Raw genomic sequence first — 17,809 nt, forward strand, 5'->3', positions numbered from 1 at the left:
AGTCTCCATGTACCTAGCCTGTCACTGTCATCAGTGTGCAGTCTCTGGTGCTAACAAGGATTAAAGCATGAATCCCAGCAGGCACCAGGAGGATTCACACCTGATCTGAGGGATCAGAAGAAGTCATGATGGGATTTGGAGGGTGTGAAGGGGGCCAGTATCCCTTAAGAAACAATAATGCTTCTCTCCTCATCCCCTCTAGGTGACTGTTTGCCCAGCCTGGAGAAAAGTCACTGTATAGTGTCCTATGAAAACTGTCTATCCGGAAATGTGACACACTGTCCTATGAAGACTGTGTGTCCAGAAGTGTGGTCGCAGTGTCCTATGAAGACTGCGTGTCCTGAAGTGTGTGGTCACAGTGTTCTATGAAGACTGTGTGTCCGGAAGTGTGATCACAGTGTCCTATGAAGACTGAATGTCCAGAAGTGTGGTCACAGTGTCCTATGAAGACTGTGTGTCCAGAAGTGTGACACATTGTCCTATGAAGACTGCGTGTCCAGAAGTGTGGTCGCAGCGTCCTATGAAGACTGCGTGTTCGGAAGTGTGTGGTCACGCTGTCCTATGAAGACTGTGTGTCCAGAAGTGTGGTCACAGTGTCCTATGAAGTCTGTGTGTCCGGAAGTGTGGTCACGGTGTCCTGTGAAGACTGCATGTCTGGAAGTGTGGTTACGCTGTCCTATGAAGACTGCGTGTCCAGAAGTGTGGCCACACTGGTGCACGTTAAGCTCAGGAAGCCTCTAGAAGGAGCTGATCCTGTGCACAGTTGTACAGATCTACATCATCCACAGCCTTCCCCCCTTTCTTCTTTTTTTCTCTTACAATTTTTAAAATAGTAAGTGTATGTTATTTTTAAATAATGGAGAAAGTAGGAACGCCTCACTGGGTTCTCTATTACAATCCCTCCCAGAGCCAGGTGTCTAATCTCAAAAGAACCCTATGCCTGATGCTTCCTGAGACCATCAGCACTGGGCGGCTCGTCAGTGAGCCCTCCTAGTCCACTAAGGACCCCTCTTTCACTTGGAGAGCCTTGGCTGTATTCCCAGGTCTGCCCTTCACTCAGGACTCTCATTGCTCCCTGTAAGATCCTTCCCCGTGGGAGACACTTCAGAACAAGCCATTCATCTCTTGTCCTTTGAGACAGTGTCACTAGGTAATCTGGTCTTGAATTTGGCAATCTTCCCGTCTTTGCCTCTCCAAGCTGGGATTGTAGACTCTCGCCTCTAGTGTCTGTCTGTCTGTTTGTCACAAAACTTTAGCTTTCCTTTCAAAGAAGGCCGAGTGTGATCCTGGGCTGGACTCCTAAAGCCTGGGCCTCTCCTTTCTGATAGTCCTTCCCTTCTCCAGGTACAGTCTGCAGGACGCTCTCAAAATAAACCCCCTATTCTTCTATTTCTCTGTGATAATGAAAAGTAAACAAATAAGTCTGATAAGAAGACTAGGAACCTGGGCAACAGAAACCAAAGCAAACCAAACACTGTCGCAATCTGGGCAGAGATCTACGGATCTGCCTGGCAGGAGTCCTAGGCTGGGAACAGGGGCCAAAACTGGATGGTGTGGCCCGCTGCGCTAGAAGGCTGAATTTACACACACACACACACACACACACACACACACACACACACACACACACACACACTCACACACACTGAAGTCACCCAGAGGGAGGAAGAGGAGGGGTGCAGCGTACTGTGGCCTCAGAACGGTGCTCCGGTGCTCCGGTGCTCCGGAGGCTTTGCCATCCCGTCCTCACACAAGGCTACAGCCAATGTGGGCCCGGTGAGTTCAGCTTGGCTCCCACGCCTTCCCGCCCTCCGCACCCCTCACCCTGGCCAGTGCCTCCTGTTGCTGTGGGCTCAGGTCCCCGACTTGTCCGCTCATGATGCTCTTCCGCCTGGCCTCAGCTGCCACCACCCTCACCCGGTTTTGGCTAGCAGGTCTGACACGGGTCCCGCCCCAAGGGAGAGTCCTTGTTTTTGCCCCGCCCTACCCAGTGCTCCCTGATTTTTGTTTTTGTTTTGATTGGTCTGCCCAGGTCATCAGGTCTACCCAAGGAGCAGAGAGGTGACTTGACCTCAAGAGGTGTCTTGAGAACCTGAGGTAGCTGGTGGCTCCCACCTCCGGGCCCTCTCACGATCAGAGCTCTGATGCTCAGGTAGCAGTGGGGCGGGAGTGTTAGAGGTGTGTTCACTTAAGGACACATGCATGGGGGCAGGTTCTTCAGAGCCAAATGGGAGCTGAGGATGTCACTCCCCTCCCCAGTCCTTTTGCCTAAGGAGAGCCCAGCCCCCTTCCCCTGACCTTGAACACGGGCTGGGTTCCCTGAATGTTCACTGACCAGAAAGAGAGTCTTTATGTGCCAAAGGGCTCCAGCCCTCTAGACATTGAGACCGATTAGGTAAGATGTGCTTCCTGTGTTAGCAGAATGCCTGGCATGTCACACTCACTGTTACGAACACGGTTTCAAAACTGTTATGAGGGCTCTTAGGAGAGCCAGCGCTACAACTTGGCCCAGGTGGTGAATCCCTGGGAGTTAGGACAGCTAGAGAGCCAAGGAGTGGGTGGGGGTGGCTGACCCCAAGGAAGCCAACCTCTCTGGACAGGGTGGGAAAACACCACTGCCTTGGCATGAGTTTTCTGGACAGCAGGTGGCAAGGGAGCAGGGGAGGAGGCAGTGAAAACAGGCCACTGAGACCTTTCCCCTCTGTCCTCCCATGGGTCAAATCAAGTTCCAGATATACAATGACCAAGCATGGGCTCATGTGAGACCGATGTCCGTTGGAGATGTGATTGGTCATCAGCAAGTATGGGCTGTGCTAAGGAGAAACAGCAAACCAGATCTCAATGACTCAGGACCAGAAACAGTTAATATTTTATTCATTATTTTTGCTATTGATTGTATATTGATATGATTATTTCAGATATACTAAAAAATATAAATACATTTAAAAAAAAAAAGACAGGGTTCTTATGTAGCCCGAGATGGTTTCAAACATTCTATGCCATCAAGGTGAGTCTTGAACTCTTGGTTTTCCTGTCTTCACCTACCCAGTGCTGGGGGACAGGCAAGTGCCACCATGCCTGGTGTGCTGGCTTATTTTATATCAACTTGACACACACTGGAGTCATCCAAAAGGAGGGAGCATCAACTGAGACAATGCCTCCATCAGACTGGACTATAGGCAAACCTGTAGGGCATTTCTTAATTAGTGATTGTTGAGGAAGGGCCCTGCCCTGTGGGTGGTGCCATCCCTGGGCTGGTGGTCCTGGGTCTATAAGAAAACAGGCTGAGCAAGCCATGGGGAGCAAGCCAGGAAGCAACACCCCTCCATGTGCATCAGCTCCTGCTCCGGGTTCCTGCCCTGGGTTCCTGCTCTGTGTGCGTTCCTGTACTGACTTCCTTCAGTGATGAACAGTAATATGGAAGTGTAAGGTGAATAGACCCTCTCCTCCCTGGGCGGCTTTGGTCACGGTGTTCCATCACAGCACTAGCCTCGCTAACGAGGACACCTGGTCTGTGTGGTTCTGGAGATGGACACCTGACAAGCTCTCTACAAACTAAGCTGCACACAATGTGTTGAGATTTTATTTTTTTTCATAGTTTTTATTTTTTTGAGACAGTGTGTCACTAACGCAGAACTCACTATGTAGATCAGGCTGACCTCAATCAAACTCACAGAGATCCTCCTGCTTCTGGCTCATGAGTGCCAGCCTTTTTGAATTTTGTAATTGATAGATTTTACTCTTTAGGGAAGTTTTAGGATTTCCTATGGCAAATCAGAAAGCAGAGTTTTCGTATGTCCCCTATCACTCCCAGCACTTCTGGGACCCAGGTGGGAGACTCTGCAGCTCCTCCGTCTATGATTTTCCTTGGTGAACAGTCAGCAAAGGTTCAGCTCTGTAATGACATGTCCCTAGCTGTGACTTCAGAAGGAAAACTCTCTGTACCCTGCACCCTCGATGCTCTGCTTGCTCTTTTTAGTTTTTGGAAATGGCTCGGTGGTTAAGAGCATTTGTTGCTCTCACAGAAAACCCCGAATTGGTTCCCAGCATCCACAACGGACAATCAATGCCTGTCACTCCAGTTGCAGGGGAGCCAATGCCCCTTCTGCCCTTCTGGGGCACCTGCATTCACATGGTGCAATATATATGCTTAGTCGCACAAGTATATGCAGCAAATAAAAACGTAATATATATTTTTAATTGCAGCTACTAAGCAGTGTGTGGTAGTTCATAACTATCTGTAACTCCAGTACCATGGGTTCTGACGTCATCTTCTGGCTTCTTCAGGCACCAGACACATATGTGGTGCACAGACATACATGTAGACAAAACACACACACACACACACACACATACACACACACACTAATGAATAAATAGACCTCAGAGCCTTGTGCATGTTAGGCAGTGGCTTTGCCACTGTTCTATACCCTCAGTCCAAGAATCTGTTACATAAGAAAACATTGCATAGGACTAGAGAGATGGCTCAGTAGTTAAGAGCACTGGTTGCTTTTCCAGAGGACCCAGGTTCAATCCCCAGCACCCACATGATACCTGACAACTGTCTTTAACTCCAGTTCTAGGGGATCTAATACCCTCACACAGATAAATGTGCACATAAAATACAAATAAATAATAAAATATTAGAAAAGAGAAAACGTTGCACAGAGTCTCGTAATTGTAATACTAGAATCTGAGATGTGCGGACAGGGATTCAAGGTCGTCTTTGGCTACACAACCCACTGAAGGCCAGTCTGGGCTATATGAGCTTAGAAGAAACTGATTTAAGATACTGTTGGCATCTGCTGGTGTGAATTTGGGGAAAGCAGATGCACAAAAAATGGCATCTTCCCAAAGATCAAAGGCAAGTGCACAGACAGAAAGTGGAACCCAGGCGCCGATTCTCAGAGCAGCAGATGTGCAGGCGCTCTTGCCAGGGGGCTCCCTGCCCCCTCCCCAGGTCTCCATGGTCACAGATGTTCAGGCAGTGAGGTGCTTTAGACTCCTGAGAAAAAAACAACACACACACACACACTGTGTGAAAATTGATGGTATTGTTAGCTAGGAGTTGGTGAAGTGGACACCTTCATATATATATATTATATATATATAATTTTAACTTTATGGATATGGGTGTTTTGCCTGCATATATGTCTGTGTGCCCTTTACATGCAGTGTCTAGAAGAGGGTGTCAGATCCCCTGGGAATGGAGTTACAGATGGCTGTGAGCCACCATGTGGGTGCTGAGAATCAAACCCAGATCCTCCAGAAAAGCAGCCAAAGCTCTTAACCACTGAGCCATCTCTCCAGCCCTGAGATTTTCATATATTACTGGATTACTGGTAGGAGCAGCAACTGTTTTTCTAAAAATTACTTGACAACACCCAAACATTTTACCACTTTGCTCAATGGTAATTCTGGTGGGAAATAGTTCAGGTTCACAATTATATTGAATACACACACACACTCACACACACACACACACACACACACACACACACACACACACGTATATAGTGCTGGAGAGATGGCTCGGCAGGTAAAGATGCTTTCTATGAAGTCTGATGACTGAGTTCCATTCCTGGAATCCACACAGTAGAAGAAGAGTACTAATTCCAGAAAGTTTACCTCTGATCTCCACACTCATACATCATGACACACACACACACACACACACACACACACACACACCAGTGGGAAAGATATATGGTTATGCATTGTTAACAAGAACCTGAAACAAGTTCAAGTAAACTACGGTGGTTGATGTAGTTGGTGAAGAATTTATAATACGTGGGAAAAAATAACCATGAATCAACTTGAAAACGATGGGACCAGATGGCGTGTGCCTCACACTTCTGGGAGGTGAGGCACACCCACTCGGTGAAGAAGGCTTGAACGCAGAAAGAAACGCGCTCAACCTTCCCATCTCCCGGGAAAGGAGAAAGGCAGCAATAACATGTCTCCTGTGGAGAGAAGCCTGTGTTTAGCCAGCTCTGCTGGCCAGTTCTGCTCTAAGGGCTTGTCAATATTAGTTCAGTGCTGACTAACAGAAAAATAATACAAGGCACACAGTAACCCGAAGTCCTCAGGCCGCTGTGGGTGGGGAAAGTCATTTAAAAGCACTTCCAGTGTCTGCATCCAATGAGGAGGCGGTGGCTCCACAGATAAGAGCTTCAGCCAGGATGATCAAGTGTTTGCCATGACCATTGCGGGAAGAAATTACTTGATAGACAAAAGGAAGGAAGGAAGGAAGGAAGGAAGGAAGGAAGGAAGGAAGGAAGGAAGGAAGGAAAAAAAGCCAGGAGGCAGAGGCAGAAGGATCTCTGTGTTGTCAAGGCCAGGCTGGTCTACAGAGCGAGTTCCAGGACACCCAGGGCTACACAGAGAAACCCTACCCAAAAAAAACCAAGAGAGAGAGAGACACAGAGAGAGGTGGGGGCCTCTTTTTTTTTTTTTTTTTTTTTTTTTTTTTTTTTTTTTTTTGGCAGTCCCTGGGACTGGGAAACCCCTAATGGTTGAAGCTGAAGCTGTTACCAGTGGAGAATTCTTCCCAGCCCTAATTTCCTCTCTCACACTGGTGAGGGTGCTTGATTTAAAAAACTCATTAGGGGCTGGAGAAATGGCTCAGTGTTAAGTGCTTTCCGCTTGCAACAGTGAGGATCTGGGTTTGGTTCTCCTGCACTCAAGGACAAACTGGGTGTGGGCAGGGCACTGTAATCCCGGCCCTGAGGAGCGGAAGGAAGATGGTGTGTGTGAGGGCTGCTCACTGGCCAGCCAGATGGTCTAGCCAATCAATGAGGGCCAGATTCTGTGAGAGAACTCGTCTGAAGGATAACAAAGTGGATAGTGATGGGGAACACAGCAGGTAGCCAACTTTGACCTCTTTGTGCCACACTCTCACAGCTGGGAAACGAGGACAATCAATGGAGAGTATGAAGCCATCCTTGCCTCAGGCTATGTAGCAAGTCCTTGACTCAAAAAAACATAAAAACAACCCCCACAAACAATAACAACCAAAAACAAAAAACAAAAAACAAAAACCCAATAGCAAAAACCTGCATTAATGAAAATCGAGAAGTTGAAAACATATTCTGGGTTTTAATTTTTCCCCACTGATTGATTGATTATGTGTGTGTGTGTCCCATGATGTGAGTGTAGAGGTCAGAGGTGAACTCTCTGGTGTTAGTTAGCACTCTTCTTACTGTGTGGGTCCCGGGGATGGAACTCAGCCTTCTTGATGAAAAGCATCTTCACTGCCAGGCCATCCCTCCAGAACCACGTATATCCATTTCTGTAACCAGGCACAGCAGTGCTGGTATCGCACGCCTGTTATCCCAGATTCTCAGGAGGATCTCAGAGGCAGGAGGATTGAAAATTCCTGATGCCAGGAGATGCTGCCTCAACAACTAGAAACAACAGAACCCAACCGGGCGGTAGTGGCGCACGACCTTAATCCCAGCACTCGAGAGGCAGAGGCAGGGGGCTCTCTGTGAGTTTGAGGCCAGCCTGGTCTACAAGAGCTAGTTCTAGAACAGGCCCCCAAAGCTACGGAGAAACCCTGTCTTGAAAAACAAAACAAAACAAACACACAAACAAACAAAACCCAAAAAAACAAAAAGAAAGAAAGAAAGAAAGAAAGGAAGAAAGAAAGAAAGAAAAAGAAACAACAGAACCCTTCACATCAGTGAAGCCCTAGATAGTACAAAGAATTTTAAATTCATTATCTGTAACCAGAGCAGCCCTGTGTGTTTGTTAGCTCAGCACACAGAAGGCTAAGGCAGGAAGCTAGAAAATTTAAGTCCAGAAAATTTAAGTCCAGTCTGGACTTCACAGTGAGACTTTGTATCAAAATAAAATGTAAAAAGAGGCAGGGGTAGGAGTAGTTGGAGAGATGGTTCAGTGGTTAATTTAGCACTGACTGCTCTTCTAGAGGACCTGGGTTCAATTCCCAGCTCACAACTGTCTGTAACTCCAGTTCCACAGCTTCTGACACCTTTACACGGACACGTGCAGACGAAACACCAATGCACATAAAATAAGTAAAAAAAAAATGTCACTTTTTGAAAGAGGCTGGGGTACAACATAGTGGTAGCATGATTGCACCTGAGGCCTTGTGTTCAACTCCCAGAAATACCCTCCAAGTATAAATCCGTAACATTATCACTTTAACATATGGCCAATATGACTAAGAAGTGGGGCAAATAATCTCATTAATACTTAAGGAATATCGAGATGTCTTGTATTTTGTGTATGTGGGGTTCTAAATCTTTTAAATCAGTATATCTTTAACACGCACAATTCAAGACTCCTAGACTCATTCTAGGTGTTCAGTAGCTCACAAGTGGTGCTACGGTTAAATTACACCTTCACCATGCCAATACCCAGTGATTCCAAATACCTTAGATAGAGTCATCACAAATGTAACTGGTTACAGTGGGGTGGGAGCCCACTAGTAGGTGCCTATTAGAAGCTGAGTGCAGAGTGGACCCTCAATCCAGTACGACCTTAGAAAAGAGAGCAATTTGTCCAGGGATGGAGCTCAGTGGGAGTGTCTGCCTATCATACACAAGGCCCTGGGCTCCACATCCAGCACTGCGGAAAGGGGACAATTTGGACACAGAGGGAACCACCACCCCGTGAAGATGAAGGCTAAAGCTGGGATGATGCCTCCACAAGTCAAGATGACAGAAAACTGCGGAAGCTAGAGAAAGGCGGGGGTCGGGTCCTCCCTTCTAATCCTTCAAGGAGCTAACTCTGTCGACTCCTTGATCTTCGACTTCTTGTCTCTAGAGGCTCGAGAGGACAAGCTTGTGTTGTTTGAGCCACTCCAGTAGGGAGCTTTGTCCCACAGCCTTGGTGCAGAGGTGCACCAAGTCCCACTTGGCGCAGGGATGAGTGGCTGCCATATTGGATCCTGCAGCCACTCATCCCTGCTCCACTTAGGAATCAAAAAATGAGTTCAGGTCTCCCATTCTCAGGGCCACCCCAGCACAAGCAGGACTTGGACCCAAGCAAGTGGGGCAGGTCAGGCTTTTGCTGACATACTGTGTCCTTCTGCCTGCCTGAGTCCCGTGTTCCAGGCTGCCCTCAGTCCTCCCCTGAACCTGCAGGTCATGGTACCTCAAACAGTAGCTGCTGTTGGCATGGAGGACATTTTACCATCTGGGCCAGAGGTTTGAAGAGCAGATGGTTCCCTTTCCTGCTTGTTTCTGTTGTCAACTTGACACAAACCTAGATCTGTCTAGAAGAAAGGAGTATCAATGGAGAAAATGCATCCAACAGGTTGGGTGTAGGCAAATCTGGGAGCCTTTTCTTTTCTTTCTTTCTTTCTTTCTTTCTTTCTTTCTTTCTTTCTTTCTTTCTTTTCTTCTTTTTCTTCTTCTTCTTCTTCTTCTTCTTCTTCTTCTTCTTCCTCCTCCTCCTCCTCCTCCTCCTCTTCTTCTTCTTCTTTTTCTTTTTAAACTCTGCTTCACTTGGGGGGGCATTTTCTTCCCTAAAAAATTTATTCATTTTCATTTTATGTACATTGATGTTTTGCCTTCATGTAGTCTGTGAGGTTGTCAGATCTTGAAGTTATAGACAGTTGTTAGCTGCCATATGGGTGCTAGGAATTGAACCAGGGTTCTCTGGAAGAGCAGTCAGTGCCCTTAACTGCTAAGCCATCTCTCTAGCCCCATGGGAGGCATTTTCTTATTAATGATTGACATGCGAAGGCCCAGATCACTGTGGGCAATGTCACCCTGGGCTGGTGGCCCTGGATGTTATAAGAAAGCAGTCTGAGGCGGGGTGGGGGGGAGGAGGCCTGGAGAGATGACTCAGCTGACTCAGCTGTTAAGAGCACTGATTGTTTTTCCAGAGGACCTGGGTTCAATTCCCCAGCACCCATATGGCAGCTCACAACGGTCTGTAACTCCAGTTCCAGGGGATCTGACACCTTAATACTAATGCACATAAAATAAATTTAAATAAAATATATATAAAAGGAATGCACGCTGAGTAAGTCATGGGAAATGAGAGACCGGTAAGTGGGCTCCTCCAGGGCCCCACACCAGGTCTCTCACCACCGCTCTGCCTGGAGCTTCCACTCTGACTTCCCTCAGTGACAGAGTGTGTGACCCGAGAGTGCTAAGCAGAAAGAAATGTTCTCTTCCCAAGTTGCTTTGGTCGTGTTGTCTCCCGCAGTAATAGAAACCTGGCTACAGCGCTTCATCCTCCATTTTGTCCTCACCTCTCTCTGCCTTGTGCCCAGAGATCGGCCTGTCCCAGGAGCTGAGAAGCTCGATACTGGTTGACATGATGTAACTAACCTATATCCCACGCCTGAGGCAGGCTCACAGGTGTTCCTGAAATTTCTACCTCATTCATGGGTCACAGGTGTTCCTCTGGCTGCTTTAGCTAAAGCAGGTGACCTGCCAAGAGAGGAAGAATGTTTCGGGACACAGGGCCCTGGCATCATGCTGAGTGACAAGGGGCTCCACAGGTCCTCTTTTGCTGCCCCCCTATACCATAGGTATGTTGGTCTCGACCCTCAGACTCTTGGCCAGATAGATGCCACATTCAGTCCCTCCAGATGTGTAGCCTAAGTTTGGTGACGCTGCCTGGCACAGAACCTGGTAAACTGCCTCATATCTGGACCTGCCTGGGAGGTAGAAATTTGACTCTCAGGCTGCTAGGCTGCTAGGCTCAACACCTAGCCATTTAAGAGTGACCCCAAAGAAAGGTGTGACCTGATGCACCCCTCCTACCCTACTCTTCAGGAAGGGAGATAACTGTAGAGGTGGGGCAGGGAGATGAAAAAGGGTGAGCAAGGGGAGCCCCACCAACTGCTCTTGAGATCCAGGATCAGAAGAGAAGTGGGTTAGTCCGGGGCCCTGAGACCACTTTTGGATTCTTTTTTTTTTTCTTCAACAAGCTAAGAGGTCTCCAGCCCTTGCCACAAGGCATGGTGCTGGTGAGCAGAGTATAGGGATCTCAGATCATTCCTGTCACTTCCGCTGAGCTCAGAGTCCTTGTTCATGCCTTCTCTCACACTTGGCATGTGTGCAAAGAGGTGAGACATGCCAAGGCAGTGGCTCTTTGGACAGAGGCTCCTGTGCCTTTTTCAGATATTGTTCTCTTTGGGCATTTCTTTCCTTGACTGTTTCACTGCCTTAAGGTCCGGCTTGGAAAGCAGGGACATGGGCACTGAACTCATCTCCTGGTGCTAATGCATGAGAGGGCCGAGCTTCAGAAGCGAGGAGCAATGAGTCCAGGTTTGAACTCCTGCCTTGTCTGTAACCTAAATCTTACCTCCTTGACTACCACCTACCCTGGCTATGGAAAGAAACCCGTTAGTTGAGATCAAAACATGACAATTGTACTAGGGAGACCCAGACTGGTTCTTGGATGAGATGATGTTGAGCCTCTTGCATGGGAAGGGTAAGAACACATTCTAGGTGAATGAGAGAATCCAAAGAAAGTCACTGAGGCGAGAAAGAGGAGAGGAGCTGTGAGGTCATAGGGCTCAAAGAGATTAAGGTCAGGTCACCAAGGAACTTCAGGTCCCAACATTGGGCCATCTCTTCTGAGCTGGCAAGTTCTATGTCAGCTTAACACAAGCTTGAGTTATCAGATGGGAAGGAACCTCGATTGAGAAAATGCCTCTGTAAGATTGGATTTTCTTAATTAGCGATTGATGCAGGAGGGCCCAAACTATTTTCTGGTGGTCCCAGGTTCTATAAGAAAGCAGGCTGAGCAAGCCATAGTGCACCCCTCCTTGGCTTCCGCATTCGCTCCTGCCTTCCGGCACCTACCCTGTTTGAGTTTCTGTCCTGACTTCCTTCACTGATGAGCTACATTGTGGAAGTTTAAGCCAAATTAATACACCCTTCCCTCCCTAACTTTTGGTCTTGGTGTTTTGTCACAGCAGTGGTAGCCATAACTAATACACCTTCTCAGAGAAAGCGACCAGTGTTATTCTAACTGTACCAGGAAGATAACCAAGTGTGGAGGATGTACTGGAGGTGATGGATGTTCAGAGTAGAGAATCAAGTCATGAAGTTGTTGTGAAAATTTATGGTGGGAGTGTGGGAAAGAACACCAGAGGAACCATCAGGAATCAGAGAGACATTGCACCTCACTTCTACCCCACACTGGAGTTCTGTTGGTGGCAAGTTCAGTTATGGACTAACAAAGCCAGGGATTGCATGTATCTGATCAAAGGGGGTGATATATTTAATTATTAGCTCATTCTAGATGATTCTTTTGAGAATGTCTGTCTTAGCTAGAGTTTCTATTGCTGTGATCAAACACCATGACCAAAAAGCAAGATGGGGAGGAAAGAGTTTATTTGGCTTACTCTTCCACATCGCTGTTCATCATTGAAGGAAATCAGAACAGAAACTCACACAGGGCAGAAACCTGGAGGCAGGAGCTGGTGCAGAGGCCATGGAGGGATGCTGCTTACTGGCTTGCCCCCATAGCTTGCTCAGCCTGCTTTTTTTTTTTTAATAGAACCCAGGACCACAGACCCAGGGATGATACCACTCACCATGTATTGTGCCTCCCCATCAATCACTAATTAAGAAAATGCCCTACAGCTGCATCTTATGAAGGCATTTTCTTAATTGAGGTTCCCTCCTCTCAGATAACTCCAGCTTGTGTCAATAAAACGTGACATAAAACTACCCAACACAATGTCAAATACAAGTGCATAATACTTCAAAGCAGGAGGATTGTAAGACCTGTGATGACTGTGTTACATAGTGTAGTGGCATTTCAATGGTATTTTAATAAATAAAGACTGCTTGAAGATCTGACAGGAAAAAGAGTTCCACTGGTCAACCTTACAGACCAGGTTATGGTAACACACACCTTTAATCCCAGTAGCCATAAAGACAAGCACCTTTAATACCAGAAACCACACCAGTTGCCACAGAAACTGGGTGATGCATGCCTTTAATCATGGTGGTGCACGCCTTTAATCCCAGCCCTAGAGAGGATTATAAAATGGGAGGAAACAACTCTCAACACATAGTCTCATTCTGAGATTCCTCGAGGCAGGATCGCCATTTCTGAACTGAGATCAAGGTAAGAGCCAGTGGCTGGCTGTTTTCCTTTATGGATCTTCTGGTTGAACCCCAATTTCTGACCCTGAGTTTTTATTAATCGTGCTTCAATGTAGGGTGACTATGTCTAAAAATTCAATTTATTACATATACAAGGACAGTGCCATTGATGATACCACAGTGACAACTATACTGGAGACACCTAAGGATGCATTTCTCAGGGTGAGCCTATCTTGTCAGCAGAAAGTCCACAGCCCCATTGCCAACTTGACTGGATTTGGAATCATCGAGATACTACATCTCTGATATGTCTGTCTGTGAAGAGGTTTCCAGTGTGTGTGTGTGTGTGTGTCCATCAGTCCAAGTGTATTGTGTGCCCATGTGGAGGCCAGAGATTAGTGTTGAGTGTCCTCCTCAATCACTCCACCTTATTATTTGAGGGCCTCTCACTGGATGACCCTGGTGCTCTCCAATTCCACCAGACTGACTTGCCAGCCAGCCTGAAGAATCCTCCTGTCTCTGTTAGGATTACAGTGTTTGGCTTTTATGTGAGCACTAGGATTTGAACTCAGGTCCTCATGCTTGTACAGCAGGTACTTTGCCCACTGAGTCATCTCCCCAGTACTGGGCACACTAGTCTTAATCGTGACTATGTAAGGAGGATAATAAAAAGGTCTTCCCACTGTGCATGTTGCATGCCTGTAACCCCTGCACTTGGTAACCAGAGGCAGGCTGATCATGATGGAGACCATTCTTGGCTACAGTGGGTGATCCCATTGTGACACTCCACGACTATGAATAGCAAAGGTTTGAGAAAAGACTTTTCTATCTCGTGGCAACAAACCAAGGAAACTAGAAGGAAATGCCCTACTTGTACTTTGTGCAATCAAATTTCTTTTCCTGCAAGAAATAACCCACAGGGAATACAAAGAGATAAAATTTGGCAAATGGATGTATTCTATCTTGCAAAGTTTGGAAAATTAAGCTATGTGCACCTTACCATAGATTCATTTTCAGGATTTCAATGGGCAACTGCCTTAAGTTCTGAAAAGGCTGATTCTGTAATTACAGATTTTTAGAAGCCATGGCCATTATGGGGATACCTATACACATTAAGACGGACAGTGCTCAGCATGTCTCTAGTAAAATGAAACCATTTTTTGCATATTACGACATGAAGGATATTATAGGTCTATCACACAATTCTACAAGTCAAGCAGTTGTAGAAAGACCTAATCATACTTTAAAAAGATATTCTTAATAAACAGAAAGGGTAACAAAGACCTCAGAGATTGAATGAACAGTGTTTTATTAATTTAAACTTTTAAAATGTTAATGAAAAAGGAACAGTGGCTGTGGAAAAAGAGACAGTGAATTAAATCAGCCTTTCTATTTTAAAGATGTACTAACCTCAGAATGGAAACCATGACATGTGTTACACTGAGAAAGAGGTTCTGTTTTCATTTACATAGAATAAGAGGGATGGAGACTATCAAGACTGGTAAAGATTAGATTCGAATAAGAGAGACCTCTTGATTCAGGAGAGGTGATAGTTTATCAAACAGCTTCATCATTCAATATAAGCTGAGGTGTAAGACTAAGGAATGCCTTTCACTTGAACAGGTACGAAATGTGTGTGTGTGTGTGCGTGTGTGTGTGTGTGTGTGTGTGTGTGTAATATTTTTACCAAAGGCACAAATGCCTTACTGACGTGAAAGGAAAAATGGGATTTCTTAAACCACATGTCTTATTCCACATTAGAATGTTAAACTTCACATTTCCATGTGGCCCATACCATCTTGGACACAGCAGCTTTTGAGTTTTCTTCTCAAATAAAAAAGGCATTTTTGTTGTATGGTATTAAATGTCCAGTAAAAAGATTTAAAATGTTTTAAGTAAATTCAAAAGGTTACTAAAAAAGACAGGCTGAAATTCAAACTGATGGTTCTTTGAGATCTAAAATTAAATACACCTTAATCTTGAATACACACACACACACACACACACACACACACACACATATATATATATATATACATATACAGACAGACAGACAGACAGACGGACAGATAGATGGGGGATAGGTATATTTATCCACATATAACAAGGTACATTTAATTTCAAAATTTCAAAAAAATTTGATTAAAATAAAATACTTTGTCTGTTGGCAAAAACCCACAGTTTGCCTTAATAAAAATATAACCTACTAAAAAAGAAACTATCCAAAGTTAGGGTTGTTAATCTGTCCTGTAATAACAAATGTAATAATCTGTCCTGTCCCTTTAAGAGATAAGCCACCCTTTAAGAGACAAGCCACACCCACTCCTTGCCCCCTTCCACCAAGGCAAGCTTATTTTCAGCATCCAGTCTGAGTCCCTTCCTTTTCTGTCTCTCTCCCAGAGAGGTTGCTGCTGTGGCTCTTTCCTCCCCTCCCCCCTTTCTCTCTCTGCCTCTCTCTCTCTGCTCTTCTCCCCTTCTCTTGTTTCTCCTCCATAACCTACTAAATAAATATCCAACCTCACTCTGCCTAGTGTGCCTATCATCTGTCTCTTGCCCGCTGCATGGTTTCCTACCCAGGACCAGCTGCCCTCAGAGACCTGTGGCGTGATCTTGTGGCATGCCCATCCATCTGTCTCTCCTCGTGGGACTGGCTGCCCTGCTGAGGTTTCTCACCCACCACGGCTCCCTGCCTGGGACTCACTGCCCCTCGTGGCCCACTCCAGCAACTTGGGGAACCGCACCGTCCCAGCCTGGGACTGGATGTTGTTGAGACCCACTGCCCACAGCTGCCACTGCTCAGGAACTTGCGGTGTGGTCTTGTTGCCCGCTGCCCACTGCAGCCACTTGGGGAGCCACAGCATTTTACTTTTACCATTACAGCAGGGTTCTGTTTTTGTTTTTCCAGGAGAATAAAAACATCCACCTAAGGAATCTGGAGACCTCTGGACAAATGAGACACCTAAAGGAGAAGACAAATCATTAAGAGAAAATGTCCCAAGAGAAAGAGTGAATTGGCCTAATTGCACAGCACACTCCCAACAGGTTGAATTTCATAAATCTTCCCAAACACTGGTTTTGCTGCTCTCTAAAATAATAAAAGGCAGATTTTTTCTTGCAGTCCCAATTTAGATAAAAACCAAAGCTGGATTTGATGTTGAAATGTGGCTCTCTCCTTCTCTAAACCCAAGCATTCTTGTTAAAGGACAATCCAAAATCTCTGTCTCATGTCAGAAGAGCCACCTGGTACGGATCAGAAAAAAAAAAAAAAAACAACAAAGTTAAGGGCTAATTCTATTGCCACTAATCTCATAATTTAATTCTTTAGTTTTATTTTGACTCTTCAACACTTTTCTTTTTCTTTCTTCTTTCTTTCTTTCTTTCTTTCTTTCTTTCTTTTTGTTTTGTTTTTTGAGACAGGGTTTCTCTGTAGCTTTGGAGCCTGTCCTGGAAATCGCTCTTGTAGACCAGGCTGGTCTCGAACTCATAGAGATCCACCTGCTTCTGCCTCCTGAGTGCTGGGATTAAAGGCGTGCGCCACCATCGCCCAGCTTTTTAAAATAAATAAATATTATCTCAAAATTGATAAAACTGTTATGTATATATAACATTCTGCTGGGATATTAGTAGTCATATAGAATACTACCTAATTTTATAAATAAGTTTCATTTAGTTTCTTGTGTGTGTATTTAGGTTTGAGTCTGAAACAGGTATCTAGGAACTAAGCTTCTATACCCCAGATGTACTTAATAGATTGTGGCCCTATAGCCTTTCAGAGATTTGCTGTCTATGGCATTTAAAATGTTTCAGTTTTCTGTAGTCAACTGTGACCATTCCTAACAGAGACCTTTATGAACTCCAAGAAGATGATGGGGCCCTGCAATGACAGATTCACCTGGACTGTGGCAAACACCACCCAGAGAAGAGTTTCAGGCTGCAAACTGTTCAGGACAACCTCAAAGCTGCTAGCTGAGAGGGTCCTGCCTCACAGACTACTCTTTCAAGATAAGCCCTGTACTTTCCCATTACACAGAGACTGGACAACAAATGATACAGTTAGCTTTACCAGTACTTGACCAATTTCTTAAGTTTCTCAGGTTCCCCTAAAAATGCTGTCACCCCCAGGCATCAGGAAGTTAGTTTAAGAACATGATGCACACATTTCCAAGATGTGGGGTTGGTGGTTTCTGATTATTTGGTGGGTTATGGATGTTTATCATCATTTAGAGGAGTTAGTTGCAAATTGGTCATAGTAAGGGAGGAAACTAAACAAATGAGGTTGGATTCAAGGATCTCTTTCTGAAAAGAAAAAAAGGGAGATAAAGGAATAATAGCATAAAGGGATAGGTTATTGAATCTACTTTTAAATTAAAAAACAACTATTAATCTCAAATATTTTGCATTGGTATAGATTTTTGTATATTGACACAAATTTAAGATTATTTTTGTTATAACATTCTGTAAGGCATTGGAACTATGTAGCTCATTTAAAATGTAATGTAAAGTTCTAATCCTTAAAAACTATTATTATAAATTATTTAGGATAATTAAGAAACAGGTTAGTAGTGAGTTATATATAGCAATCAAATTTGAAGTCATATTAAGTATCAAACATAGATGTATTTTAGATAGGTAGATGATCTTCAGATACTTCAGAGACCTGCAGAATATGGCATGTAAGATGTTTTAATAACATAAGGCTTTCCATGTCAGTGAGATATGTCTGCTCTTGGCAACATATCTACTTCAGAGAAGATGATGGGCAT

At 45.2% G+C, this 17,809-nt stretch overlaps 1 protein-coding gene and 1 long non-coding RNA gene across 2 annotated transcripts in view; one reads left to right on the forward strand and one right to left on the reverse strand.

Annotated features, from left to right (window-relative positions):
* LOC125410430 (SEC14-like protein 4) overlaps window positions 1-1,972 on the reverse strand; it is a 15,699-nt gene extending 13,727 nt beyond the window's left edge. The window contains exon 1 of the mRNA XM_048449955.3: window positions 1,825-1,972. Coding sequence (XP_048305912.3) covers window positions 1,825-1,878 — 54 coding nt within the window. The 5' untranslated portion in view covers window positions 1,879-1,972. The remainder of the gene's footprint in view (window positions 1-1,824) is intronic.
* Window positions 1-16,292, forward strand: part of LOC148121195 (uncharacterized) — a 17,782-nt gene extending 1,490 nt beyond the window's left edge. The window contains exons 2-3 of the long non-coding RNA XR_015738595.1: window positions 203-1,776; window positions 15,952-16,292. This is a non-coding gene — a long non-coding RNA (uncharacterized LOC148121195). The remainder of the gene's footprint in view (window positions 1-202; window positions 1,777-15,951) is intronic.
* The last annotated feature ends 1,517 nt before the right edge of the window (window positions 16,293-17,809 follow it).

This window comes from Myodes glareolus, chromosome 8 (genome assembly GCF_982192425.1).
Source record: "Myodes glareolus chromosome 8, mMyoGla1.1, whole genome shotgun sequence".
NCBI lineage: Eukaryota > Metazoa > Chordata > Mammalia > Rodentia > Cricetidae > Myodes > Myodes glareolus.